The following is a 22,806-nucleotide window of genomic DNA, read 5'->3' as shown; positions in this document are numbered from 1 at the left end:
GGTCCACTTTTCCTTACTTAGCTGGCGGTGGCTGGTCGAAAATCGTGGAGGCATGCAACGGAAGCGTAAGAATGACGCTAAAACGGATCCTCAGGAAAGAAGAGTTGGCAGAATGAGGTCGTAAAGGTGCTGAAAGTGGTCGGAAACGTTACGCGGTCACACAAGAAGGTTTATTATGCGCAAATAAACCCATGCTCTCCAGCAGGTGCGAGTTGCCAGTGCTAGAGCGATCGGTGGCCGCCATCTTTTTTTCCTTTCGGAACGGTGCAGCCTACGGCTATTCAGAAGAAAATTCAGTTTTCTTCGGCATATTGATGCATCTTTAATGCGTAAGAAAGAGATGAGGCGTGCAGACAGGACACAAGAGTAGAGAAGTGGACAACACGAGCACCGACTAAGGCAGGTTAAGCGGGGGTGGTCCAAAAATGTTTTTGACCAATCGCGGAGGGCTGATTGCATAATTGGAATAGAAAGGTTTGGAATAGTTTTACGTTATAGCGCCCCAGCAATAATGAACTAAGGGCCACCACCACGCCATGGTTCCATGGCCCCAATATGAAAGGCCGCTCTGGTTCTTTTGAAGCTGAATGCTATCGCCATTGCCACCAAATACACAATGTTGGCCGCTCTACCACAGCAATCAACTTCTGCGCACATCGCCAGCACATTTGTCAGAAAACAGTTCAAGAAGCATTTAGCTAACATTGTATAACTAAGCCATTTCATGTACGCCTTTGCTTGTGTTTTTTTTTCGTAGTGAATGTAACCACTCGCCGCTGTAAAGTCGTTTGGCCCTGCGAGGGCAATTGGACAGACAGACAGACAGACAGACAGACAGACAGACAGACAGACAGACAGACAGACAGACAGACAGACAGACAGACAGACAGACAGACAGACAGGCAGACAGACAGACAGACAGACAGACAGACAGACAGACAGACAGACAGACAGACAGACAGACAGACAGACAGACAGACAGACAAATAAATAAATCAACGAATAAATTATTAAAATGGTGGTGATGAAAATGACAAAACAGATGTGTAAACATCGTCGCGCATGAGCGCTTGCAGATCTCGAAATATTTTGTTTTTCGGGGCATCTTTTGGATCCACTCTTTCAAACACCGTCCAGACCCGGCTGCTGGTGACCAACCAGGGTTACCTCTTGAAGCACGTCGACCAGCTGTACCTGATGCATGGAAAGGCGGGCGTTTCATACAGCCGCCATTCGGAGCTGCTGAAAGATCCAAGGGCACCAGCTACCCTAACGCTCGGAACCCCAGGCACTGCAGCCCTGGAGCAGGAGAAAACGTGAGTCAGAGGATGTCTATACGTGATTAATCGCAAATGCAAGACTTGATCAGAATGGTACGGCATCACTAAGTTATACTCGGCAGCTGGTGCGCCATTCGCAGAGAGATGAATTGGCCATGAGGAGGCAGGTAACAGGCGCAGACCACACATTCTCAACATGGCTATTCACAGATACATTGCCTACGGTGTGAATATGAGCCTAATGTTGAAAACACCCGCTACGCGCACCGAAATTGTTTAACGAAAAAAAAGAGAGACTTATGCCCCCCTCGAGGGAGCCTTGTTCACAAATATGTGAACACGTTTTGTTCATGCATCGCACTGCTCCCACGTTAACCTTATGCAATGGTTATGTTTGTGCACTACACCACTTGGAAGTTATGCCGAAATGAAAACTCCGAGTTAGGCGGATGCGCAGTGAGAAATGTATGCAGTGACGTCAAGAGGACGGGGCAATGTATCATGCTTATCGAGTGAAGAATGGGGATTTCAGGTGTATGCACCAGAAGCACTACATTTAAGGATGTAACACCTCGTGCATTACACTGGCACATGCTCATTCTGGAGTACTGGCGAAGAATGGGCACACAGCTAGTGGCACAGACGCAGTTGTCGATCATTGAAGAAGGCCAGGTGTAACAAAAAATAAACAGTCAAAGTATTGAGGCACATGCTGTATTCCGTTAAAACATATGTCTGTTTTCAAAATAGCTGCATATCTGATGTGTTGGTATTTGCAAGAGTAAATCAAAATTTGTCTGCAATTAGTAGCTAGCGAATTGCATAAACTCTGCTGACGAGTTACAGTATATGATTGAGTGATGGTGGTGGTGGTGGTGGTGGTGAATGGTAGCAACAGGCGGGTTTAGCCTGACGAACAAGGCCAGCAATTGCTCCGCCCGAGCATCTCGCACAATACCGCTGAAGGGTTTCACCATATGTCCATCAAACCAGTCTCTCTTAAGAATTCGATGAGGAGACGTGAAGTTTCTTTGCGGGCTATAACTGATCCCTCGGGAAATATAAGGTGTTGCAAGCGCATGCGGAAGGTCCTTGTTTTGCTGATTTTGCAGGAGAGTGTCTCTTTCATCTTGGAATTGCTGGCAGGACCACAAAAAGTGCTCAATGTCTCCTGTCTCGTCGCATGCCGTACAGTTCGGAGAATCGATACGCCCCGTTTAAAATAACCAGGCCGGTGTATTAGCAGATCCTGTCCTTACTCGATATAGAAGTGTGACTTCCTCTCGGTGCAATCTCTTGGTTACGCAGGGCATATGCGGTGGAAACCAAAGCGACGCAAAGTGATTTCGAATGTCAGATTTTTGCACTTGATTACTCTTTGGAGCCTTGATTTTGGGAGGATGATAGAGTGCTGCGTATGCAAGTGCATCAGCTTTTTCGTTTCCTGAGATACCAATGTGGGAAGGAATCCACTGAAACTTTACTGTGAAGCCTTTGTTGTTTAGTTCTTTCACGATGGCTAGTGATTTGCGTGGGAACTTGAGGGGTGGCAAACCACGGTATATTTGTTGTAATGCGGCGTTTGAGTCCGTAAGGACAACCACATTCTGCGCAGGCAAAGTCTTTAATTTGCGCAGAGCAGAAGCTATTGCTACGCCTTCCACAACTGTCGACGAGGCTATACAGTCCAGACGGCCAGACCACGTATATCTGAGAGAGGGAATATAGAATGCCGCTGCACAGCGGTCTTCGTCTGCCTTGATAGAGCCATCTGTGTATACTTGTAGGTGATTCGGGTAAATCGTGTTCAGGTGTTCCAGGACTAATGAATTGGCTTCTGCAGATGAAATGCAGCTCTTTGATTGGAATCATGGTACACTTAAGTTGCATGTGATGTCCTCGAATGTCCAGGGTGGTTCTATCCTTTCCGTCTGTCTCGAGCAGCGCAATCCTAATACGCGAAGCGTGTTCAATGCTGCATAAAAATGTGAGCGCGGCCTGTTACCTATACGTCGTAAGAGGGCTCTACCGGGCGTAGACATACTCAATCGTAGGAGCTGGATCATCAGAGCCTGGGAAGCCTGAAGTCGTAGAGGGCGTGACTCAGCTTCGTAGAGCCCTTTCTTCTTTGACGCTGGCTGAGGTACTCCAAGACAAAGTCGGATACCTTTTCTGTGGATGGCTTCTAAGCGCTCGTATTGACTGTCTGAGGGTGACATCAGATGTAGCTGATACAGGATTCGACTGGTAACCAACGCTGTATGTAGTCGTAACATCGACGTCGGGTCGTTGCCCCAGCGCATGCCAGCGACTCGCTTGAGCACTGTAGCCTGGGTGACGATGACGCCACAACGTGGTCAACACCGCGCCGCCAGAGTAGCCTGTGGTCTAAGGTAACGCCCAGGAATCGGACGTTGGTGAATTGTCGAATCTGGTATCCGTCCAAATTCAGCGTCAATCGCGTAGATTTTCTTTTCACTCCAGGAAATAGTACGAATGATGATTTCTCTGCTGATAGTGATAATCCAATCGTTGCCAAGTGGTCCTGAATGGCTTTTACTGCTCCCTGGGCTATTCGTGCGAGGCGGCGATGCTGGTAGCCGGAGACCCATATGCAGATATCATCGGCGTATATAGATATAGATATCTTCACTGGTGTTCGATGGTTTAGTACTCTTGGGAGGCTACTCATGGCAATGTTAAATAATAAGGGAGATGAAACACACCCCTGTGGCACACCGCGAAATATACGTATTTCATCGCTCAAAGTGTCGCCAACACGAACTCTAATGCGACGATCATTGAGGAACGTATATATGAAGTGCAAGAGATGACCCGTGACGCCTATAACTTGCAACAGGCTGATGATGGCTCTTTGAGAGACGTAGTCGTAAGCCTTAGAAACATCCATGAAAACAGCAAGTGTCGACAGGCCATCCGCACTGTAATGTTCTATGTGGCTTAGCAGGTCCAGCACATTGTCTTGAGCGCTTAGACGCTGCCGAAACCCAGTCATGCACGATGGTGGTTTTCGACCCTGCTCGACATACCAAGTGAGTCTTGTGCACGCCATCTTGTCCATTAGCTTCGCTGCACACGAGGTCAGTGATACCGGTCTGTATGAGTCCAGAGCTGCAGGATTCTTTCCAAGCTTCAGAACCGGTACCACCCAGGCTACCACCCAGTGGGGCTATCCCACATTTATATGATTGAGGACCTTAACAGAGAAAGTATAAAAGTAGGGTTAAAGATTATTATGCAGAACACAAAGATAATGACCAATAGCCGGGCAAGGGAACAAACATTCAGGATCGCCAGTCAGCCTCTGGAATCTGTGAAGGAGTACGTTTACTTAGGTCAATTACTCACAAGGGAACCTGATCATGAGAAGCAAATTTACAGAAGGACTAAAATGAGTTGGAGCGCATTCGGCAGACATAGTCAGATCCTGACTGGAAGCTTACCATTATCATTAACAAGAAAGCTGTGCAATCAATACATTCTACCGGTGCTGACATATGGGGCAGAAACTTGGAGAGTGACAAAGAAGCAGCAAAAAAAGTTAAGGACAGTGCAAAGAGCGATAGAACGACGAATCTTAAGCATAAATTTTGTAGACAGGAAGAGAGCGGTATGAATCAGAGAGCAAACAGGGATAGCCGATAGTCTAATTGACAATAAGTGAAAAAAATGGAGCTAGGCAGGTCATATAATGCGTAGGTTATATAACCGGTGGGCGATTAGGGTTACAGAATGAGTGCCAAGAAAGTGGAAGCGCAGTCGAGGACGGTAGAAGTCTAGGTGTGGTGAAGAAATTAAGAAATTCGCATGCGCTAGCAGGAATAGGTTGACACAGCACAGGGATAATTGGCGATCGCAGGGAGAGGTCTTCGTCCTCCAGTGCACATAAAACAGACTCATGATGTTGATGATGGTGATGATTATGATGATGATGTGCAGTTGTCTACCACAGAAAAGTCGTTTAAAGCTATCTATGAAACTGATTATTCTGGAATTCGTACACAGAAATGGTCGTGAACTCGTGTGATCGGTCTATCCAACGAGATACGATAAGAATTGTCTCTATTTGACGCATTTGTTCATCGAGAGAATGCAACTATGGTCGTTTATTTCCAGCACTGAAGCCTACGACGCCAAGGAAGACCAATCTCAGGGAAAAATTATCAACGACGAGAAGAACGTTTCGACAAAGGTAGGAACCTTCCAATAATAATCACAGAAACCTGAATCTTTCTGTCATAGCTGCTATTTTCGAGTTAACGCAAATGAATCTTTGCCTTCACGTTATAGGCAGGCGTCACTATGGTGGCTAAAGATGTGATTTGATGAGGTATTTTGACTCACACAATAATGACCGCTTTTGAAATTTCACCTGTGTATCGTACAGAATGCTCTCCGATCGCTCCAACGGTTTTTCCCATTGTGTCCATTCGTTGGTCCGTACAGAACAGAGACCGTATTCACACACAAAAGAAACACTTGCTCTAGAATATCGCTGTAAGAGGAACTTGCAGCCAATCCTAATTCTGGACATAGCTATAGCGAAAGCAGCCGGTACATATCGCTTACGAACAAAGAGCTTTATAAATTTTAACGTTTCTTCGCCGGAGCCAGTCTCATACCAGCGTCGCCACCGTCGTCTTCAAACAATCGTTGTTGCCGCCAAGTCCTCATCGCCGGGCCGTAGTTGTCGTAACACACAAAACTGCTCCGTTTGCAGGGAGAGCATGGTTCTCTTCGTAACATATTGCAGAAACCCAAACTAACCTAATAGCCAGCTAAGTGCAAAAGGCGTCGCATAATGTCGGTTCTTGGAGCGCGTAAAATGTGCGTGATTTCTATTGCAGCCAATCTATGCTTCTTCTCTTCTGTAAATGTAACGTATTCAAGCGGTTCGCAAGATAGCCAAGAAAAAACGAACTACTCCGTTTCGCAGAGCGCGTCTGAAGTTATGTGGGCCACACTCAAGATGTGTGGTTGGTGGCTGTGGCCGGGTGTCCTGTGTCTGGCGGCAAGTGCAGTGACTGCGTCGTGGCAGTTGGTGTGGATAAAAAACTGGACGGATGCCAGTGGGCCAGAAAGCACCATGAACCCATATGACTCCTACTGGATGCACGGACTGGCCGCTTTATCCGTGGGCGCTGGTAAGGTGCACCTCTTTCTCGCATTTATTCACTGAACGCTATGTAAGCGTCCCTTTGGCATATTTCTTGTTATCAGGCTTGTAAAGACAAGAAAATTGCAATGCCATTGCTTTCTCGTGGTCGTGGGGAATGTTACGTGCGCACCCTTATCTTTTATCTCCAATCGGCTAAATTTGTAATGAAAAGCCGCTCGACTGAACATGCGAAAATACTTATCAGCCGAGCCTTTAAATTGTCTTCCTCGTAATACGGTGTCACAATGCCTTAGATTTCCTGAAAGTTTATGCGCTTTGCTTAGCAGTTATAGCCAATGTGTTTTGCGCAGCCGATTACGCAAATACGTGACCAAAGGTCTGGTAGAAAACTGGTCCTTATCTTCTTCTTGAAGAATTTTATGGTTCTGTTTAATACTCCGAATATTCTTCGATCAAGATGTGGACTCGTGTAAAATTGGTATAACGCCAGGGAAGACACCAGCTGCTCAGAATGGGCGCAGGACCTGTCCTGAGCAGATGATGTTTGTATGTTCTTTCCTAGAATTGTGAGCCTGGTTCATGCTAAAAATAAATTATGGGGTTTTACGTGCCAAAACCACTTTCTGATTATGAGGCACGCCGTAGTCGAGGACTCCGAAATTTCGATGACCTGGGGTTCTTTAACGTGCACCTAAATCTAAGCACACAGGTGTTTTCGCATTTCGCCCCCATCGAAATGCGGCCGCAGTGGCCGGGATTCGATCCCGCGACCTCGTGCTCAGCAGCCCAACACCATACCACTGAGCAACCACGGCGGGTCATGGTTCATGGTAACAGCAACCAACTCGCTTAGCTTTCCACACACTGTGCGGGCAGCATCCAGGCCTCTCGTCTTCAATATGCATCATCTTCAAGCTCACGACGACTGGCGAGAGCGTCTGATGTTAGTGTTGTTGCCCATTCCCGTTTCACCAAGCGGGCTATGCTGCTCAGCCGCTGTGGATCCATGCTACTCTGTCACGTGTCGAAACGTGTCCTAGGCACCGGACGGACTTCTGTAGAAAACGGCATTTCCTGTCATTCAGTTTCAGGCTGTGCTTTCGAAATATTTGCAGAACCTTTACGAGGTTGACATCAGGCTCGCTTTTTGTTTGGCCCCACACCCGTTTATCACAACAGCTATGCCTTTGAGGCCTTCTAGTACCCGTTGCATGGTACGTTGGGATACTTAGTGCGCGGACGTGGTACCAAACGGCATGCGTAAAAATCTGTAATGGTCATACGGCGTGCTCATTGTGCATATTTTGGGGCTTTCTTCATCTAGCTTTATTTGTCGGAAATCCGAGGCTCCATCCAAAGTACTAAATTACTATGCTCCACCAACAGAAGGTGCTATGTCTTCCAATCTTGGTACTGTATAGTGCTCACGAAGCAGTGCTTGTTTTGGACTGAGAAATCTAGACAAATTCGTGCCTTCTCTTCTTTAATGACGGCAGCCATGTTGCTTGCTCAGGCACTTGGCTCCGTCACTTGCACGATCTCTCCTTCTGTCTCTACGCAATCCAGTTCTGCTTTCACCTTACTTTCCACTGCGAATGGAACCAGCCGTACTGGCTTGATTGGTCTCTGGGAAGAAGGCTTGAGTTTAAGGCGGTAAGCAATACTTTTCAATTGGCCTAGGTCTCTGAACGCGTCTTTGTATGGTTTTCCAGCCTCATAAAGTTCTATTTGCAATGCAGAAGCGATTCTTTGGAGTAAGCTTAGCTCTTCCTCTTGGCGTCACGGGAACTTCGTCATTTGAAAACGTGGCAGCGCTAAAAGACATGAACGTATTCCGCTCTTCCTTCACGTCTCGTCTCCATCCATGTCGTTTTGCGCTGCTGCCTTTTCAAATATGTGCCCCCCCCCCCCCCCCACCAACACGCCAAATTCGCCACATTAATAATCTTCGTCGTCCACAACAAAAAGATATGCATGAATCTCGCCCTCTGTAGTTGCAACTTTGAGTCGAGCTCCTTTCGCTACTTTTTTTGTTTTGTTTTGCTGGAAGCCAAAGAACCTGTTTGCAGCTATAGATTGCAGTCGTACAGCTGCTCGTTTGTGGTGTTTAATCGGGTTTCCTGCAGAGATACCGGCTCACCAGAGGACGGCACTTACAAGTGCTTTAAACACGACGTTCCCAGAAAGGTGTGGGGTGCGGCTGATACACAGCTTCGTGTACCATCCAAAATCAAACAGCGTTGAGAAGATGCACTCGGTGCTTAAGAGAGTGTTACGTGAATGAACACAAAGCATGAACACAAAGCAGACTGGGAGGACTGTTTACCTGTAACCCTGTTCGCGTCGAGAACGGTCCCACATAAGGCAACGGGGTTCACTCCTAACGAGCTGGTGTACGGTCGGACGATCTGTTCCCCCCTCAGAATGTTAAGAGAAATGTGGGAAGGAACAGGAGAAAGCCAGACGGTGGTGAGTTAGGTTTTAAAATTGCTGGCTCGCTTAAGAGTCTCGCGAACTGGTTGAAAAAAACCTAAAAGAGGCCCAGGAAACCACGAAGGCGTACTCTGACAGAAATGCGCGTAGGCAAACATTTAAGGTAGGCGACAGGGTCAGGGCGACAGGGCGACAGGCGACAGGGCGACTTGAGGTACAGTGAGACGGACCCGTAAAGCTTACCCAGAAGATATCGGAAACTAACTACACCCTAGAAGTTCCCGGAAAAAGAAATAAATGAATAGTTTACCACTGCAATTCAACGAAACCTTATTGTGGAAAGGAAGAGGTGGTAAACATGGTAGTAAACGCGTCTTAAGAAGCAGCGGCCGAACTTCCAGTTTCGGTGACAGCGACAGATGCGGAACGCTCCATAGAGGACAACCTGAATCTGTCGGTAAACTGAATGGCTCTCGACGCCGATCAAGTAAGCGACCTCCGGAAATTCTTTGAGGAATTCTGCCAATGCTTCAGTAGCCGGCCGGGGAGAACGACGTTCACTGCTCATAAGATTGAGTTAACATAAGAAGAGCCCGTCCAATCCAAACCGTACCGGGTCTCACCTCGTCAGCGAGAAATAATGAAAGTAGAGATCGAATGAATGCTTGAGTTGCGAATCATTGAGCCATCTGACAGTGATTACACTTGCCCGATGATTCTCGTAAAGGCGAGCGGGAAGGAGCCGCGTCCATGTGTAAAATATAGAAAATTGTATGCGATTACGAAGGACCAACTTTACCCTATACCTAACATAGAAGAACGAGTTAAATGGGTGGGCGGAGCCCAGGACATTTCAACAATCGACTTAGTTAGGGGGTACTGGCAGGTGCCCATGTCCGAAAGCTCAAGTCGATACGCAGCATTCACTTACCCGCTTGGCACATTCTGACCACTAATGTTAATTTCGGGCTTACGAACACACCGTTTAGCTTTTGCAAGCGGATGGATATTGTTTTCAAGGACCTCCAAGATTACGCGATCCCCTACTTAGATGATCTGGTCATCTTTTCGAACTGCTGGGACGATCACATAGAACACTTAAGGAACTTGCTGGCACGTCTACGAGACACAGGTCTCGCGGTGAAGGCCGAAAAGTGTAACTTCGTGTGTTCGCAAGTTACCTACCTAGGGCATGTCGTAGGACAAGGTACGCGGCGGCCTTCCGAACTAAAGATAGGGCCTATCAATAACTTACCTGAACCGCGAACTAACGCGGATGTCAGAGCCTTTCTGGGGCTCGTCGGATATTACGAGCGGTACATTCAAAATTTCTCAAAGTTAGCAAGCCCCCTGACCTCCTCCCTCCGAAAGGCCGAGCCCGAAAAAGTTCGGTGGAATGAGGCCAAACAAACCACATTTCAACACTTGAAAAAGGTTCTGAGCTCAGGACCAGTGCTTCGGACCCCCGATTACACTCAGGAATTTATCGTGCAGTGCGACGGGAGTGACAGAGATTTGGGAGTCGTCGTCAGCCAGGTGGGCGAAGGCGCGGAGGAGCGTCCGGTACTGTATGCTAGCCGAAAATTAACGCTCAGAGAGGAGGCGTACAACGCTTCTGAAAAAGAATGCGCCTGCTTAGTTTGGGCAGTCCAGAAATTGTCTTGTTATCCGTACGGAGCTACATTTACTTTCGAGACCGACCACTGTCCTGTGACCTGGCTCAGACACATGTCCCCTAAGAACGGACGCTTGCTCAGATGGAGTCTAATTCTCCACGAATATAACTTCACCGTCCGTTACAAAAAGGGCAAGTGAAATGGCAACGTGGATGGTTTGAAGCGGTCACTATACACTTTGCTTGTGTACTGTGATACAAGTTGTTTTCATTAATTGTTTGTCCCCTTTGTTTTGCAACAACAATATCACTCTGGCGTTGTCGACATTCGGTGAGATATGGAAAGCACTTTAGGAAGATGGTTGGAACTGCTTTATCAAAATTGGGGAAAGAAAAAATCAGAGTTCATTTTGATCTAGTAATAGCCTGGCGAATCGCAGCGCTATGTTGTTTCGCTTGTTGTTTTACGTACGTTCTCCAGGGCCCGGCATCCCGAAGTTCATCACAAGAGGCTCGTCACCAGTACCCTACATGGTCTTTGAGTGTTCCTCATGGGCAGCGAATTGATTTCACCGGCCATTCCAAACTTCCGGGGCGAGGAGGAGCTGTTAGATACGGGACCTTTTTCTGAGCCTCCTTCGAAATTACCAGACCAATCGAATCCCCGTCACACATAATTAAAAAGTGCAGAAGCCCATTTACCACGTCCCCGAGGCGCAGCACCTTTTCCTGGGCCTCCTTCGAGTGAACCAGATCACATCGGATCGCCGTCACACCTAATTAAGGAGCGCAGAAGCACATCTGCCACGTTCCCGAGGCACCGCACGACCAGACAAGTTGGCAACCCTCACCCACCTCGTGCGCCGCACGTGGAGTTATTGTCCCACTGTTTGACTCCTTCTGAAAGTGAAACAGGAGCCTCACACGGTTCCAGGTAATCTGGATCCCGAGCGAAGCTGCTTTGCGGCTCTGAAAAGTCGCTCGAAAACAACCCGTCTCCCCCTCTGAGCACTTAGAAACAGGGAAGCAATGACGGCTATAATTCACCGTGAAGCCTGGGAGCAACCCACCCATCCGCCTATTGTGACGGCAGTTGCAGACCAGAAGGCCATTACCGGAGGCAAGTGATCCCTCGGATCGTGAAGCACATGGAGCGACCCCCTGAGCCGAATGTGACTACACTCGCACGGGCGCCTACCATTGGCCGAAAATGCCGACACCTGTGCGGGCTCAACGATTGGCCGAACAGGACGTGACCTCGAGACACTGAAGGCGTAAAAAGCCACAGACCGGTAGCAGCAACCAAGCATTCCTTCCCTCATCTCTTTCGGGCTTCTTGCCACGGGCCGTAGCGTCTGATTTGCTGCCGGTCATCAATGATTTTGACTGTTAATGACTTCATGTTTTTGATGCAAATAATTTAGATAAACCTCCAGTTTTCATCTCAAAGTACTCCTCAACGTCGGCCAACTCCTGCACTCAACAGCAAGGTCCAATATCTGGGAGACAGCGGTGTGGCTTGTCCTCCAGATCCAACAGTGTGAAGCTCACTTGAAGATGACCAGTTGTACTGGAAATATTTCATGAGAACTGAGAAACCCCTGTTACAATACACTTGCGCCCATTGAAGGATAGTAGGAAAGGGAATCGCCAAGGGTTATTTTCATTCGTCGTTAACAAAAACTTTCAAGCACAAGTTCAGTGAAGCGTTCCTTGAGTAGCAGCGTCACCTCTAAAAGACTAGATGCCGTACTTCCACGCTGCTATTCGCAAGCGAAAGGCTAGTGAGGAGAATAAATTCAGAGGACAAGGGTGTGGAAAGAAGCCAAGATAAAAGAAAATTTTCGGTAATCCCTTATGTGCATGACTTATCGCATAAGCTCAATATGGCTACCACCAAATTATGACGTGATTGTAGTTTTCCCGGCAAGAGACAAAAGGGAGGGGGGGGGGAGTAGTGTTTGCCCTGCGGCAAAGAGTATGTATGATAACAAGGTTAATAGTCTTACTAACAAGTGTACGGTGCTTCAAGTGCACCAGTTTTTACATTGTAAAAAAAATGTAGTGCACAAAATTCCTTTTAAGTGCCGGTAGTACAATGCCCGTCAGACTGGCTAATACCTAAATGTACGGTTAAGAGAGCACCTGGCCAGCCTGAGGGGAAGGCCCTTCACGCATTTGGCAATGCACTGTGCGCAAGGTTCAATAGAGAGTTTTAGCCCAGCGGGTTTACGGCCAGCGGAGCGGAGCGGGCGAGCGGAGACGCGACTACGCATGCGCACCACGCTGAGGCGGCCAGCGGTTTTACGGAGCAGCGTTTACGCCCGCTGGAAAGCACTCCCCAGCGGAGGGTATACGCAGCGCGCGAGCGTGCGTAAGCGCGCGCGGGCGTGTATTGGAAATGCAAGATGGCAGCCGCGAGCATGAACGCCGGTAGTTCTTCATCGACGACGGCGACTGCGGCGCTGACCCGTACATTAGTACTCAGTACATTATTAACAAATAATGTACTGAGAACATGCAATATATCTTTATTCAACATTTCTTGCATAATAAAAGCAAGCGTAATTCAAATTCATTTCTCAGTAACTCCTATTCGGACCACTAGGTGGGGCAGCAGAGCGCCCCGCTCTTTACCCCGCTCGAGCGGGTGAGTGATCCGCCGGGCTAAAATTCTTTTTTCGCGAGCCGCTCCGCTGGCGCAACGGTGGAGACCGCGAGCGGAGCGAAACGTAAACCCGCTGAGCTAAAAGTCTCTAATGAGCCTGTGTAAACCACTATGAGACCAAACTGCTATTAGGTATGTTAGTCCTAATCAGACAACGAGAGAAATTGTAGAAGCTTGGCACATATCTAGACTGCAAAGAGCATGTGTTAGCGATGCATATATCGCTTTGAATGATAGTGAAATTAACTTGCTCATTATTAGACTATAGTGTGTTGAACATGCTGCAATTCTGAATGTTGTTATCATTTGGAACGGACGCTCTGTTGTCCATGCGGCGTGATGATGAGATGGTTCTCGAGAGTTATATATGTGCTGTTTTTAGCAGTAGAAGTTCAGTTGCCAGTGTGCGCGCGATGGTCTTCGCGTCATTTTCTTGTCTTCCTTTAGTGTGCGCAAAACTTTCCACAACGAAGTCAAACCAACTAGCCCGTCTTTCAGTCCTGTGACAAGGACGTGATCCGTGCACGCTACCCCTTGCAATCGACGCTGCAGCCATTGTCCGGCATGGCAGTCGATGTGGTCGCCGCAGCTATCGTGCCTCCAACGACGAACGAGACAACAACTGCGGCCTCGGAAAGTGTCTTGGTGGTCCAGCTACAAGTGCCGCGATTCCGACCGCATAACCCCGCCTTGTGGTTTAGCCAGATTGAACCAGCTTTCGACCTTCGACGCATCACTGCTTTCAAAAGACTACTTGACTGTGCACTCGGCCCTTTTGCCTGCTTCATAACGAGTTCAGCGACGTTGTCACCGCTGCCAGTCCAGAAACACCGCACAACCATTTCAAGGTGTTTGCGCTCACACGCAAGCCTACTTCCTGGCACAGGCGCCTTCAGCGGCTGCTCAGTATGCATGAACTCTGCAACAGCCAGCCTTCCCAGTTCCTTCGTGACATGCGACAACTCCTGAATGGCTGCGGGCCGGATAGGGGCAGCCCGATTCTTCGCGAGCTGCTTCCGCAGGGCTTGCCGCAAGATGTCAGCGTGGCATTAGTCACAGCACTGGATGCGCCTCGGGAAAAGCATGCGGAGTTCGCTGACCGCGTTGTAAATTACGCCAGCACGTGCCCCGTGCGACAACTGCAGTTATACATTCATACCCCGAGGCCCGTCAGACGTGGTTGGAGGCGAAAATTGGCGAGCTGGCTGAGCAGATCGCTGCGGTGCAATTTTCCCCTCGTGAACGACATCGTTATCACCCTCCAGGTTTAACCCAATATAACTGTATAACTGTGTAATGATATAACGGCAAATTGACACGTGTACTTGTTTGTCTTTATCGGGCGACACGTTTTACCGCTTAACAAATGTTATCGCAAAGCGCAGGACGCGCCTGCATGTATCGGAAGTTTCTGGAATGTTATCGATGCTTCTATCCGCTGTCTCTGACCGAACCTTGTGTAATCTGATTGCATGTGTGCGCGATGCGAATAATGTAGAACTTTGTGGAAGGCACGCGGGTCCCAGCGATTACTCTGGAACATTCGACGACTGATGTATAAAAGCCGACGCGCTTGACTCGCTGGTCAGATTTTCGACGATCACCGACCGTGTTCGCCGCTTTCGTTGAGCTATAAGTGTAGCCTGTTTTTGTAGGCACAGGTTCGCCCAATAAAAGATAGTTTTGTCTTTCACAGTATTGCTACTGTGTTCTTCAACGTCACCACCACGTGACATCTGGTGGATGTGCTTTTCGTCCATGAACCTGACGCCCCCGACAAGCCGTGATCCAAGCCCGGACCGTAAAGAGAGCACCAACGTAGTCACGGACCATCGAGCAAGCCGTCGTCTACAACAGCTGCCCCCGGAGCACGGACTTCTACATGAGAAGACCAAGATTGTGGCCAAGACAACCACGATGGCTGCCCCAGTGTCACCCATCGTACTTCAACAACCCACAGAGCCCCCTACCTTCCGTGGAGCTACGCCAGAGGATCCTGAAACCTGGCTCAAAACCTTCGAAAGGATCTCGACTTTCAATAATTGGACCTCTGAAGATAAGCTACGACACGTGTACTTCTCCTTGGAAGATGCCGCGAGGACTTGGTGCGAGAACCGGGAGTCCACCCTAGCAACATGGGACCTGTTCCGCAGTAACTTCCTGAGGACGTTCACGAACGTTGTCCGAAAGGAAAGGGCCGAAGTTCTGCTGGAAACCCGAGGCCAACTACCCAATGAGACCATCGCCATCTTCACAGAAGAAATGACCCGTCTTTTCCGGCACGCCGACCCGGAAATGTCCGAAGAGAAAAAAGTACGTTTCTTGATGCGAGGCGCAAAGCAAGAACTTTTCGCCGGACTAATCCGAAACCCACCGAAGACCGTAGCTGACTTCCTAACAGAGGCTACGACGATTGAGAAAATGTTAGAAATGCGCACCAGGCAGTATAACCGCCAAGTGCTCACGCTTCAGTGCGCCATTCAAGCGCTGGGCTCCGTTGATCTCCAAGAGACCATAAGGCCCATTGGGCGCGAAGAACTGCGCAAGGCCTTGCCTTCGTCGCAGCCTCAAGTAGCCTCGATCGCTGATATCGTGAAAGATGAGGTTCAGCGATGGCTGGGAGCTCCTGAGGTGCAACCTCAATTAGCGCGGCCCCAGCCAAAAGCGATGACCTACGCCACCGTCGCACGCCGTCAAGGTCCCCCTCCGCGACCGCGCCAGGGCCCTCTCACGCCGCAGTTCCGTCATCCGCCGCCGCCACCACGACCACCCGTCGCCCAGCGCACCTACGCGAGGAAGACGGACATTTGGCGCACCCCCGACCACCGCCCGCTCTGCTACCACTGCGGCGAAGCCGGCCATGTGTACCGCCAATGCCCATACCGCGACCTGGGATTGTGAGGATTCGCCGTCAACACACAGCGCCCGAGGGAAGGTGAACGCCCTCGTGACATCGCCGACTACCTCGCCGCTACTCAGTGGAGCCCTCGACGACCGTCCCGTTTGCCGTCGCCAGGCCGCTACCTGTCGCCGCAGCGCCGTCCATACACTGGCCCAGCCCGGGGCCAATCCGTGAGTCCATATCCGGAAAACTAAAAACAGCAACCGATGGAGGTGCGGTTGCTGTTCGTCGAACTGCCTCGACTGTGCTGTTGGTTGCTGTTCGAAGACACTGCCTCGACGACATAACAGCGACACGCCGCCGTTCCGACGAAGAGTAGAAGCAAAGAATACGCCGACGAAAGACCACCTGACGACGCCACGTATCAGCCACAGGTCAACGCGACGCAGCCGTGATCCGACGCCAAGGCCTAACTGTAACGCAAGACAAAGAACCACCGACGTCGACGTGCTTCTAGACGGCCACGCAGTTACCGCCTTAGTAGACACAGCAGTCGATAATTCCGTCATGAGTGGACCCATCGCCGCCCAGTTGAAGAAAGTTAAGACTGCACGGGAAGATCCGTTAATTCGGACCGCTGGAGGACACCTCATCACGCCGACTGGATTCTGCACGGTAAGAATTACCATTCATGACCGGACTTACCCTGCCACCTTCGTTATCCTGCAACAGTGTTCACGAGAGGTCATACTCGGCATGGACTTTCTGAACCAACACGGCGCAATCTTCAACGTGAAGTTGAAGTCAATAACGCTCTTGGAAGATCAAGCAATACCGCCCGAGAGCCCTCGTAGTCACCACGCCTTGAGTGTGCTCGAAGATCAAGTGAGCATCCCGCCTCGCTGCAGCATTGTTATCTCGGTCGGCGCCGAAACGCCCGCTGGCGTAGAAGGCGTCATCGAAGGCGACCAACGTCTACTCCTCGACAGTGAAATTTGCCTCGCAAGTGGGATCGCTCGACTGCACGGAGGAAACACGAAAGTGTTAGTGACAAACTTCAGCCAGGAGTTCAAGCACATCAACAAGGGTACGACGATCGCTTACATCAAGGAAATTCTGGAAACGAGCAATGCGTTTGTCTTCTCGGATTCTCTCGCATCTACCCCGACGACCGTAGTTCCCGAGCCAGACTTCGACATCAATCCAAGTCTCCCCGTCATTAAGCTGCAACAACTCAGAAGTCTGCTTCGACGATACAACGACTGCTTTTCGACGTCATCGAGGATTCGACAAACACCAGTCGCAAAGCATCGCATTATAATCGAAGAGTGCACTCGACCACTACGCCAGAGCCCTTACCGAGTTTCGACACGAGAACGCGAAGCTATAAGACAACCAAGTCGACGAAATGCTGCGCGACTACATTATCCAGCAGTCGAAAAGCCCGTGGGCGTCTCCAGTTCTTTTAGGGAAGATAAAGGACGGAACCCTACATTTCTGCGTCGATTATCGCGCGAATGAACAAAATCGCGAAGAAAGACGTATGCCCCCTCCCACGGATAGACGACGCATTGGATCACCTCATCAATGCTAAATACTTCTCGTCGATGGACCTCAAGTCTGGCTACTGGCAAATAGAAGTCGACGAAAGGGATCGCGAAAAGACCGCCTTCATCACGCTGGACGGCCTCTATGAGTTCAAGGTTATGCCATTTGGAATGTGCTCGGCGCCTGCAACGTTCCAGCGCGTGATGGATATGGTTTTAGCAGGATTGAAGTGGCAGACCTGTCTTGTTTACTTGGATGACGTCGTCGTCTTCACCGGAAATTTCGACGATCGCCTTAAGCGGCTTGCGACAGTATTAGAGACCATCAAGTCATCAGGGCTCACTCTGAAGCCGGAAAAGTGTCGCTTCGCTTACGACGAGCTTCAATTCCTAGGCCACAACATCAGGAAATCTGGGGGACGCCCCGGCCCGCAGAAGACAGCTGCTATCGCAAAGTTCCCGCAGCCAATCAACAAGAAGGGAGTGCGCAAGTTCCTTGGCATGTATGCCTCCTATAGGCGCTTTGTCAAGACCTTTTCACGCATCGCGCATCCGCTAACACATCTAACGAAATGTGATGTCGAGTTCAAGTGGGAAATGCCGCAGGCCGACGCATTTCAAGAACTCAAACGACGCATGCATTCGCCGCCGGTACTTGCACACTTCGACGAGGACGCCGATACTGAAATACACATTGACGCGAGTAGCCTAGGCCTCAGTGCCGTCCTAGTCCAGAGGAAAGACGGACTTGAACGGGTTATATCTTATGCTAGCCGGTCGCTCTCAAAAGCGTAAGGCAATTACTCTACGACTGAAAAGGAATGCCTCGCCATCATTTGGGCAACAGCAAATTCCGCCCTTACCTCTATGGCAGGCCATTCAAAGTCGTCAGCGACCATCACGCGTTGTGTTGGCTAGCTTAATTAAAGGACCCTTCAGGACGGCTGGCGCGGTGGAGCCTCAGACTCAGAAGTGGCGAAATTTTTCGTCGAGAACATCCTGCTGCGACATGGTGCCCCAGAATTCCTCATCACCGACAGAGGAACGGCTTTTACAGCAGAGCTCACCCAAGCCATTCTGCAATATAGCCAGACAAGCCACAGGAGGACAAGTGCCTACCATCCGCAAACGAATGGTCTCACGGTGCGCCTGAACAAGACCCTCGCCGACATGCTAGCGATGTACGTCGACGTTGAGCACAAGACGTGGGACGCGGTCCTGCCGTATGTAACCTTCGCTTACAACATGGCGGTGCAAGAAACAACACAGATCACGCCGTTCAAGTTGGTTTATAGCAGGAACCCGACGACGACGCTCGACGCCATGCTGCCGCACGTCAGTGACAAGGAGCAACTTGACGTCGCTACCTATCTCCAGCGCGCCGAAGAAGGCCGACAGCTCGCCCGCCTACGGATCAAGAACCAACAGCCGACACTACAACCTCCGACGATGCTTCGTCGAGTACCAGTCCGGCGACCGTGTTTGGGTATGGACCCCGATACGCCGACTAAGACTGAGTGAGAGACTATTGCGACGCTATTTCGGACCCTACAAGCTCATCCTACGTATTGCCTAACCTAACTATGCGGTCGTGCCAAACGGCATTTCGCATTGACAGCGGCGCCGCGCACGATCTGAAGTGGTCCGCGTGGTGCGCCTTAAACGCTTTTACGGACGCTGACGAACTTTCCTTATTTTGTTGTTTTCTTTGCTACGAGTGCTTCTTCCTTACTTTCGTTTGTGTGCAGCATGGGTCGATGCTTTTTAAGAGGGGAGTACTGACACGTGTACTTGTTTGTCTTTATCGGGCGACACGTCTTACCGCCTAACAAACGTTATCGCAGAGCGCAGGACGCGTCTCAATGTATCGGAAGTTTCTGGAATGTTATCGATGCTTCTATCCGCTGTCTCTGACCGAACCTTGTGTAATCTGATCGCATGTGTGCGCGATGCGAATAATGTAGAACTTTGTGGAAGGCACGCGGGTCCCAGCGATTACTCTGGTACATTCGACGACTGATGTTTAAAAGCCGACGCGCTTGACTCGCTGGTTAGATTTTCGACGATCGCCGACCGTGTTCGCCGCTTTCGTTGAGCTATAAATGTAGCCTGTTTTTGTAGGCACAGGTTCGCCCAATAAAAGTTAGTTTTGTCTTTCACAGTATTGCTACTGTGTTCTTCAACGTCACCACCACGTGACAATATGAACTATCCAATGCGATTTCCGTTTTCGACCTTCCATTCTTAGGTAATTCAACATTTATGCAGAAATACTTTCATTAAATTCTTTCTTTCTCTTGCTTTCCCCTCTTCTGTGTTAGCTTTGTCTATTTCCCAATGTTACTTACTGCCCATACACTGTTCTGTATTAATATTTTCATTAATTATATGCGTACTTCGTTATTTATGATTTCTGCAGTTGTAATGATTCATCTGTTGTTTCCTGTCATCGTAACTGTTATGTTAACCGAGAACAGGAGGTCCCAATTCAGTTTCTACTATTGGACCTGCTTCTGTATACCTTTACCTGTGAAGTATTTTGGGTAAATAATAAAAATTACTTTATATTGCATTCAAGGCCAAGATCGCATGACGATGGTTACTGCCAATACCATCGCAACTTTCGCGCCAGCGCACGCTGGTGTCGCAGTCCTTACTTCTGGCAGGGAAACTCAACAGCGAGTCACTGATGGAGGCCCATTATTCCTCAACATCAACAAGGCGCCTGTTTTACATCACCGACAAATTCGTCGGACACAGTTTCTTCGTCTGCATGGCTGCTGAGGTGTGTTTCATCCCAGTTACACGTACTCACAGTGAATGGTCTGCTGTCTCCTTGCCGCTTGAAGCGCTACACTGCAAAATGTGCACTTACCAAGACATTCCCTCCAACATGAACATGGCCTAAAGCGCACTTTTCGGTGGGTGTTTATAGCCGCCGACGTGTTCTTCGCCATTTTGGGAGCACACTTCCTTAGTGCTTTCGGCTTCAGCATTGACCTACGCTCGCATCGCCTGTTATACAAGAAGACACGCTTGTTTGCTCAAGCACTTATTACGTAAGTCACTTCCACAACGGTTGCGCTTCCCCAACCCGGACAGCACTACATGTGCCTTCAAGGAATTTCGCCTAGATTCTCACTGATTTCCCAGCCATCACTCAGCCAAATAACCTGGAGCTCCCAGTTCGCCACATTGTGCCGCATCACATCGTCACCACGGGACCTCCAGTATTTTTTTTTTGTACTGCAGCGACTTGTTGGAGACCAACCTGCCATCTCGTGTAGAGAGCTTGGGCGCATGTTTCAATTAGGGGTCATTCGTTTGTCCTTCAGAAGCTGGTCATCTCTCTCTACCTTGTTCGCAAGAGCGATCCGAGTTACTGGCGTCCATGCGGCGACTAGCGCACTCTCAATACCCTCGCCGTTCCTGATCGCTGTTCGCTACCACACGTACACGACTTCGCGGCCTCTGTTGCTGACGCCACCATCTACAGCAAAATTCATTTGGTTAAGACCTGCCCTCAGATCGCGGTAGAACCTGCTGATATTCCGTAGACAGCCACCGTCACGCAGTTTGGCCTCTTTGAGTACGTACGCATGCCGTTCGGGCTCCGAAACGCCGCACAAACGTTTCAGCAATTTATCAACGAGGTTACGCGCGGATTAGATTTCATCATCATCATCATCAGCCTGGTTACGCCCACTGCAGGGCAAAGGCCTCTCCCATACTTCTCCGATAACCCCGGTCATGTACTAATTGTAGCCATGTCGTCCCTGCAAACTTCTTAATCTCATCCGCCCACCTAACTTTCTGCCGCCCCTGCTACGCTTCCCTTCCCTTGGAATCCAGTCCGTAACCCTTAATGACCATCGCTTATCTTCCCTCCTCATTACATGTCCTGCCAATGCCCATTTTTTTTCTCGATTTCAACTAAGATGTCATTAACTCGCGTTTGTTCCCTCACCGAATCTGCTCTTTTCTTATCCCTTATCCCTTATTAGATTTGCCCTACGCCTATATCGAGGACCAAGTGGTTGCAAGTTCAGCTTCTGAACAGCAAGCTTCCCATCTGTGCACGATATTTGCACGGCTTCAGAAACACGGTTTCGTCGTTAATACAGAGAAATGCGTCTTCGGTGTTGATGATGTCGAATGGCTTAGACACTGTTTAACACCTGAGGGCACTGGATCGTTGGAAAGAAAAGCACAGGCTCTATGAGCGTTCCCACACCCGACGTCTATATGAAAGCTACCATAGTTGCTTGGTCTCTCGAACTTCCACCGTCGTTCCCTGCCCAAGATTGGGCAGATAATTCTTCCCCTTGCAGACCTTAATTCTCAAGTGTGCACCGTCTCCTTCTACTTCACCGGAGTGGACGCCTGCCGCCGACGATGCATTCACAGCTGCTAAGAACGCTTTGGCTGACGCAGTTATCCTCCAGCATCCTGTGCCTCAAGCGCCGACCCGTCCTGTCACGGACGCTTCCTGCACTGAAGTGGGCGCTACTTTTTGAAAGGCGCTATTCTCCAGCAGTACCAATGCAGCTTTTGGTGTCTACTCAGAATTTTCTAAAAAAAACCTGAAACCCCCGGAGAAGCGGTACACCACATTCGTCCATGAGCTTCTTGCCGTTTATCTGGCTGTGCGGCACTTCAGACACAACCCAAAGGGCACGATGTTTCTCTTTTTAACAGATAATAACCCCTCACATGCTTTTCACGGGAATCATACGATCTACACTTCGAGAGGGATTCGCCACCTGAATTTTACCTCGGTGTGCACGGTTCACTTACGCTAAATTGAAGGGCCCGTCAAGACTACTGCAGAGCTTTTTCACGTATCGACGCCATTTCGACAAGTATGTTAGACTTCGAGGTGATCGTGGCAGCGCAACAGTATCACAGTGAGCTAGCTGAGCTACGCTCTATGTCTACATCGCTCGCCCTCTTGGCACAACCGTATGCGATGTCTCGACTGGCCGATCTCATGTTCGTCGAAGAATCTTTAAGATGTTGCACAGCGCCAGCTACCCCGGAGTTCTTGCTACACAGCACCTCCTAGTCTTGCACTTCTTGTTTCCCAGCATGAACTCTGACGACCACCAGAGCGCACGTGATTGCGTCCAGTGCCAACCCGCGAAGATTACCCGACACACAAAGCCACCGATACAGCATTTTCTCCCTCCCGGACACGCGTTTCGGGCACGTGCACATCGACATCATTGGTCTTCTTCCGTGCCATAGTGCTCGATATATCCTCACTTTTGTGGACTGGTAG

The 22,806-nt window shown here is 49.5% G+C and overlaps 1 protein-coding gene across 1 annotated transcript in view; it reads left to right on the top strand.

Moving 5' to 3' along the window:
- The window catches only part of LOC126529756 (multidrug resistance-associated protein 1-like), a 216,489-nt gene that overhangs the window by 69,403 nt on the left and 124,280 nt on the right, over positions 1-22,806 (top strand). Inside the window, exons 6-8 of the mRNA XM_055069901.1 lie at positions 1,138-1,316; positions 5,418-5,493; positions 6,238-6,445. Of these exons, the coding sequence (XP_054925876.1) occupies positions 1,138-1,316; positions 5,418-5,493; positions 6,238-6,445 (463 nt within the window). The remainder of the gene's footprint in view (positions 1-1,137; positions 1,317-5,417; positions 5,494-6,237; positions 6,446-22,806) is intronic.

This window comes from Dermacentor andersoni, chromosome 9 (genome assembly GCF_023375885.2).
Source record: "Dermacentor andersoni chromosome 9, qqDerAnde1_hic_scaffold, whole genome shotgun sequence".
NCBI classification, from domain to species: Eukaryota; Metazoa; Arthropoda; class Arachnida; order Ixodida; family Ixodidae; genus Dermacentor; species Dermacentor andersoni.
This window is presented reverse-complemented; position numbering and strand designations above follow the sequence as displayed.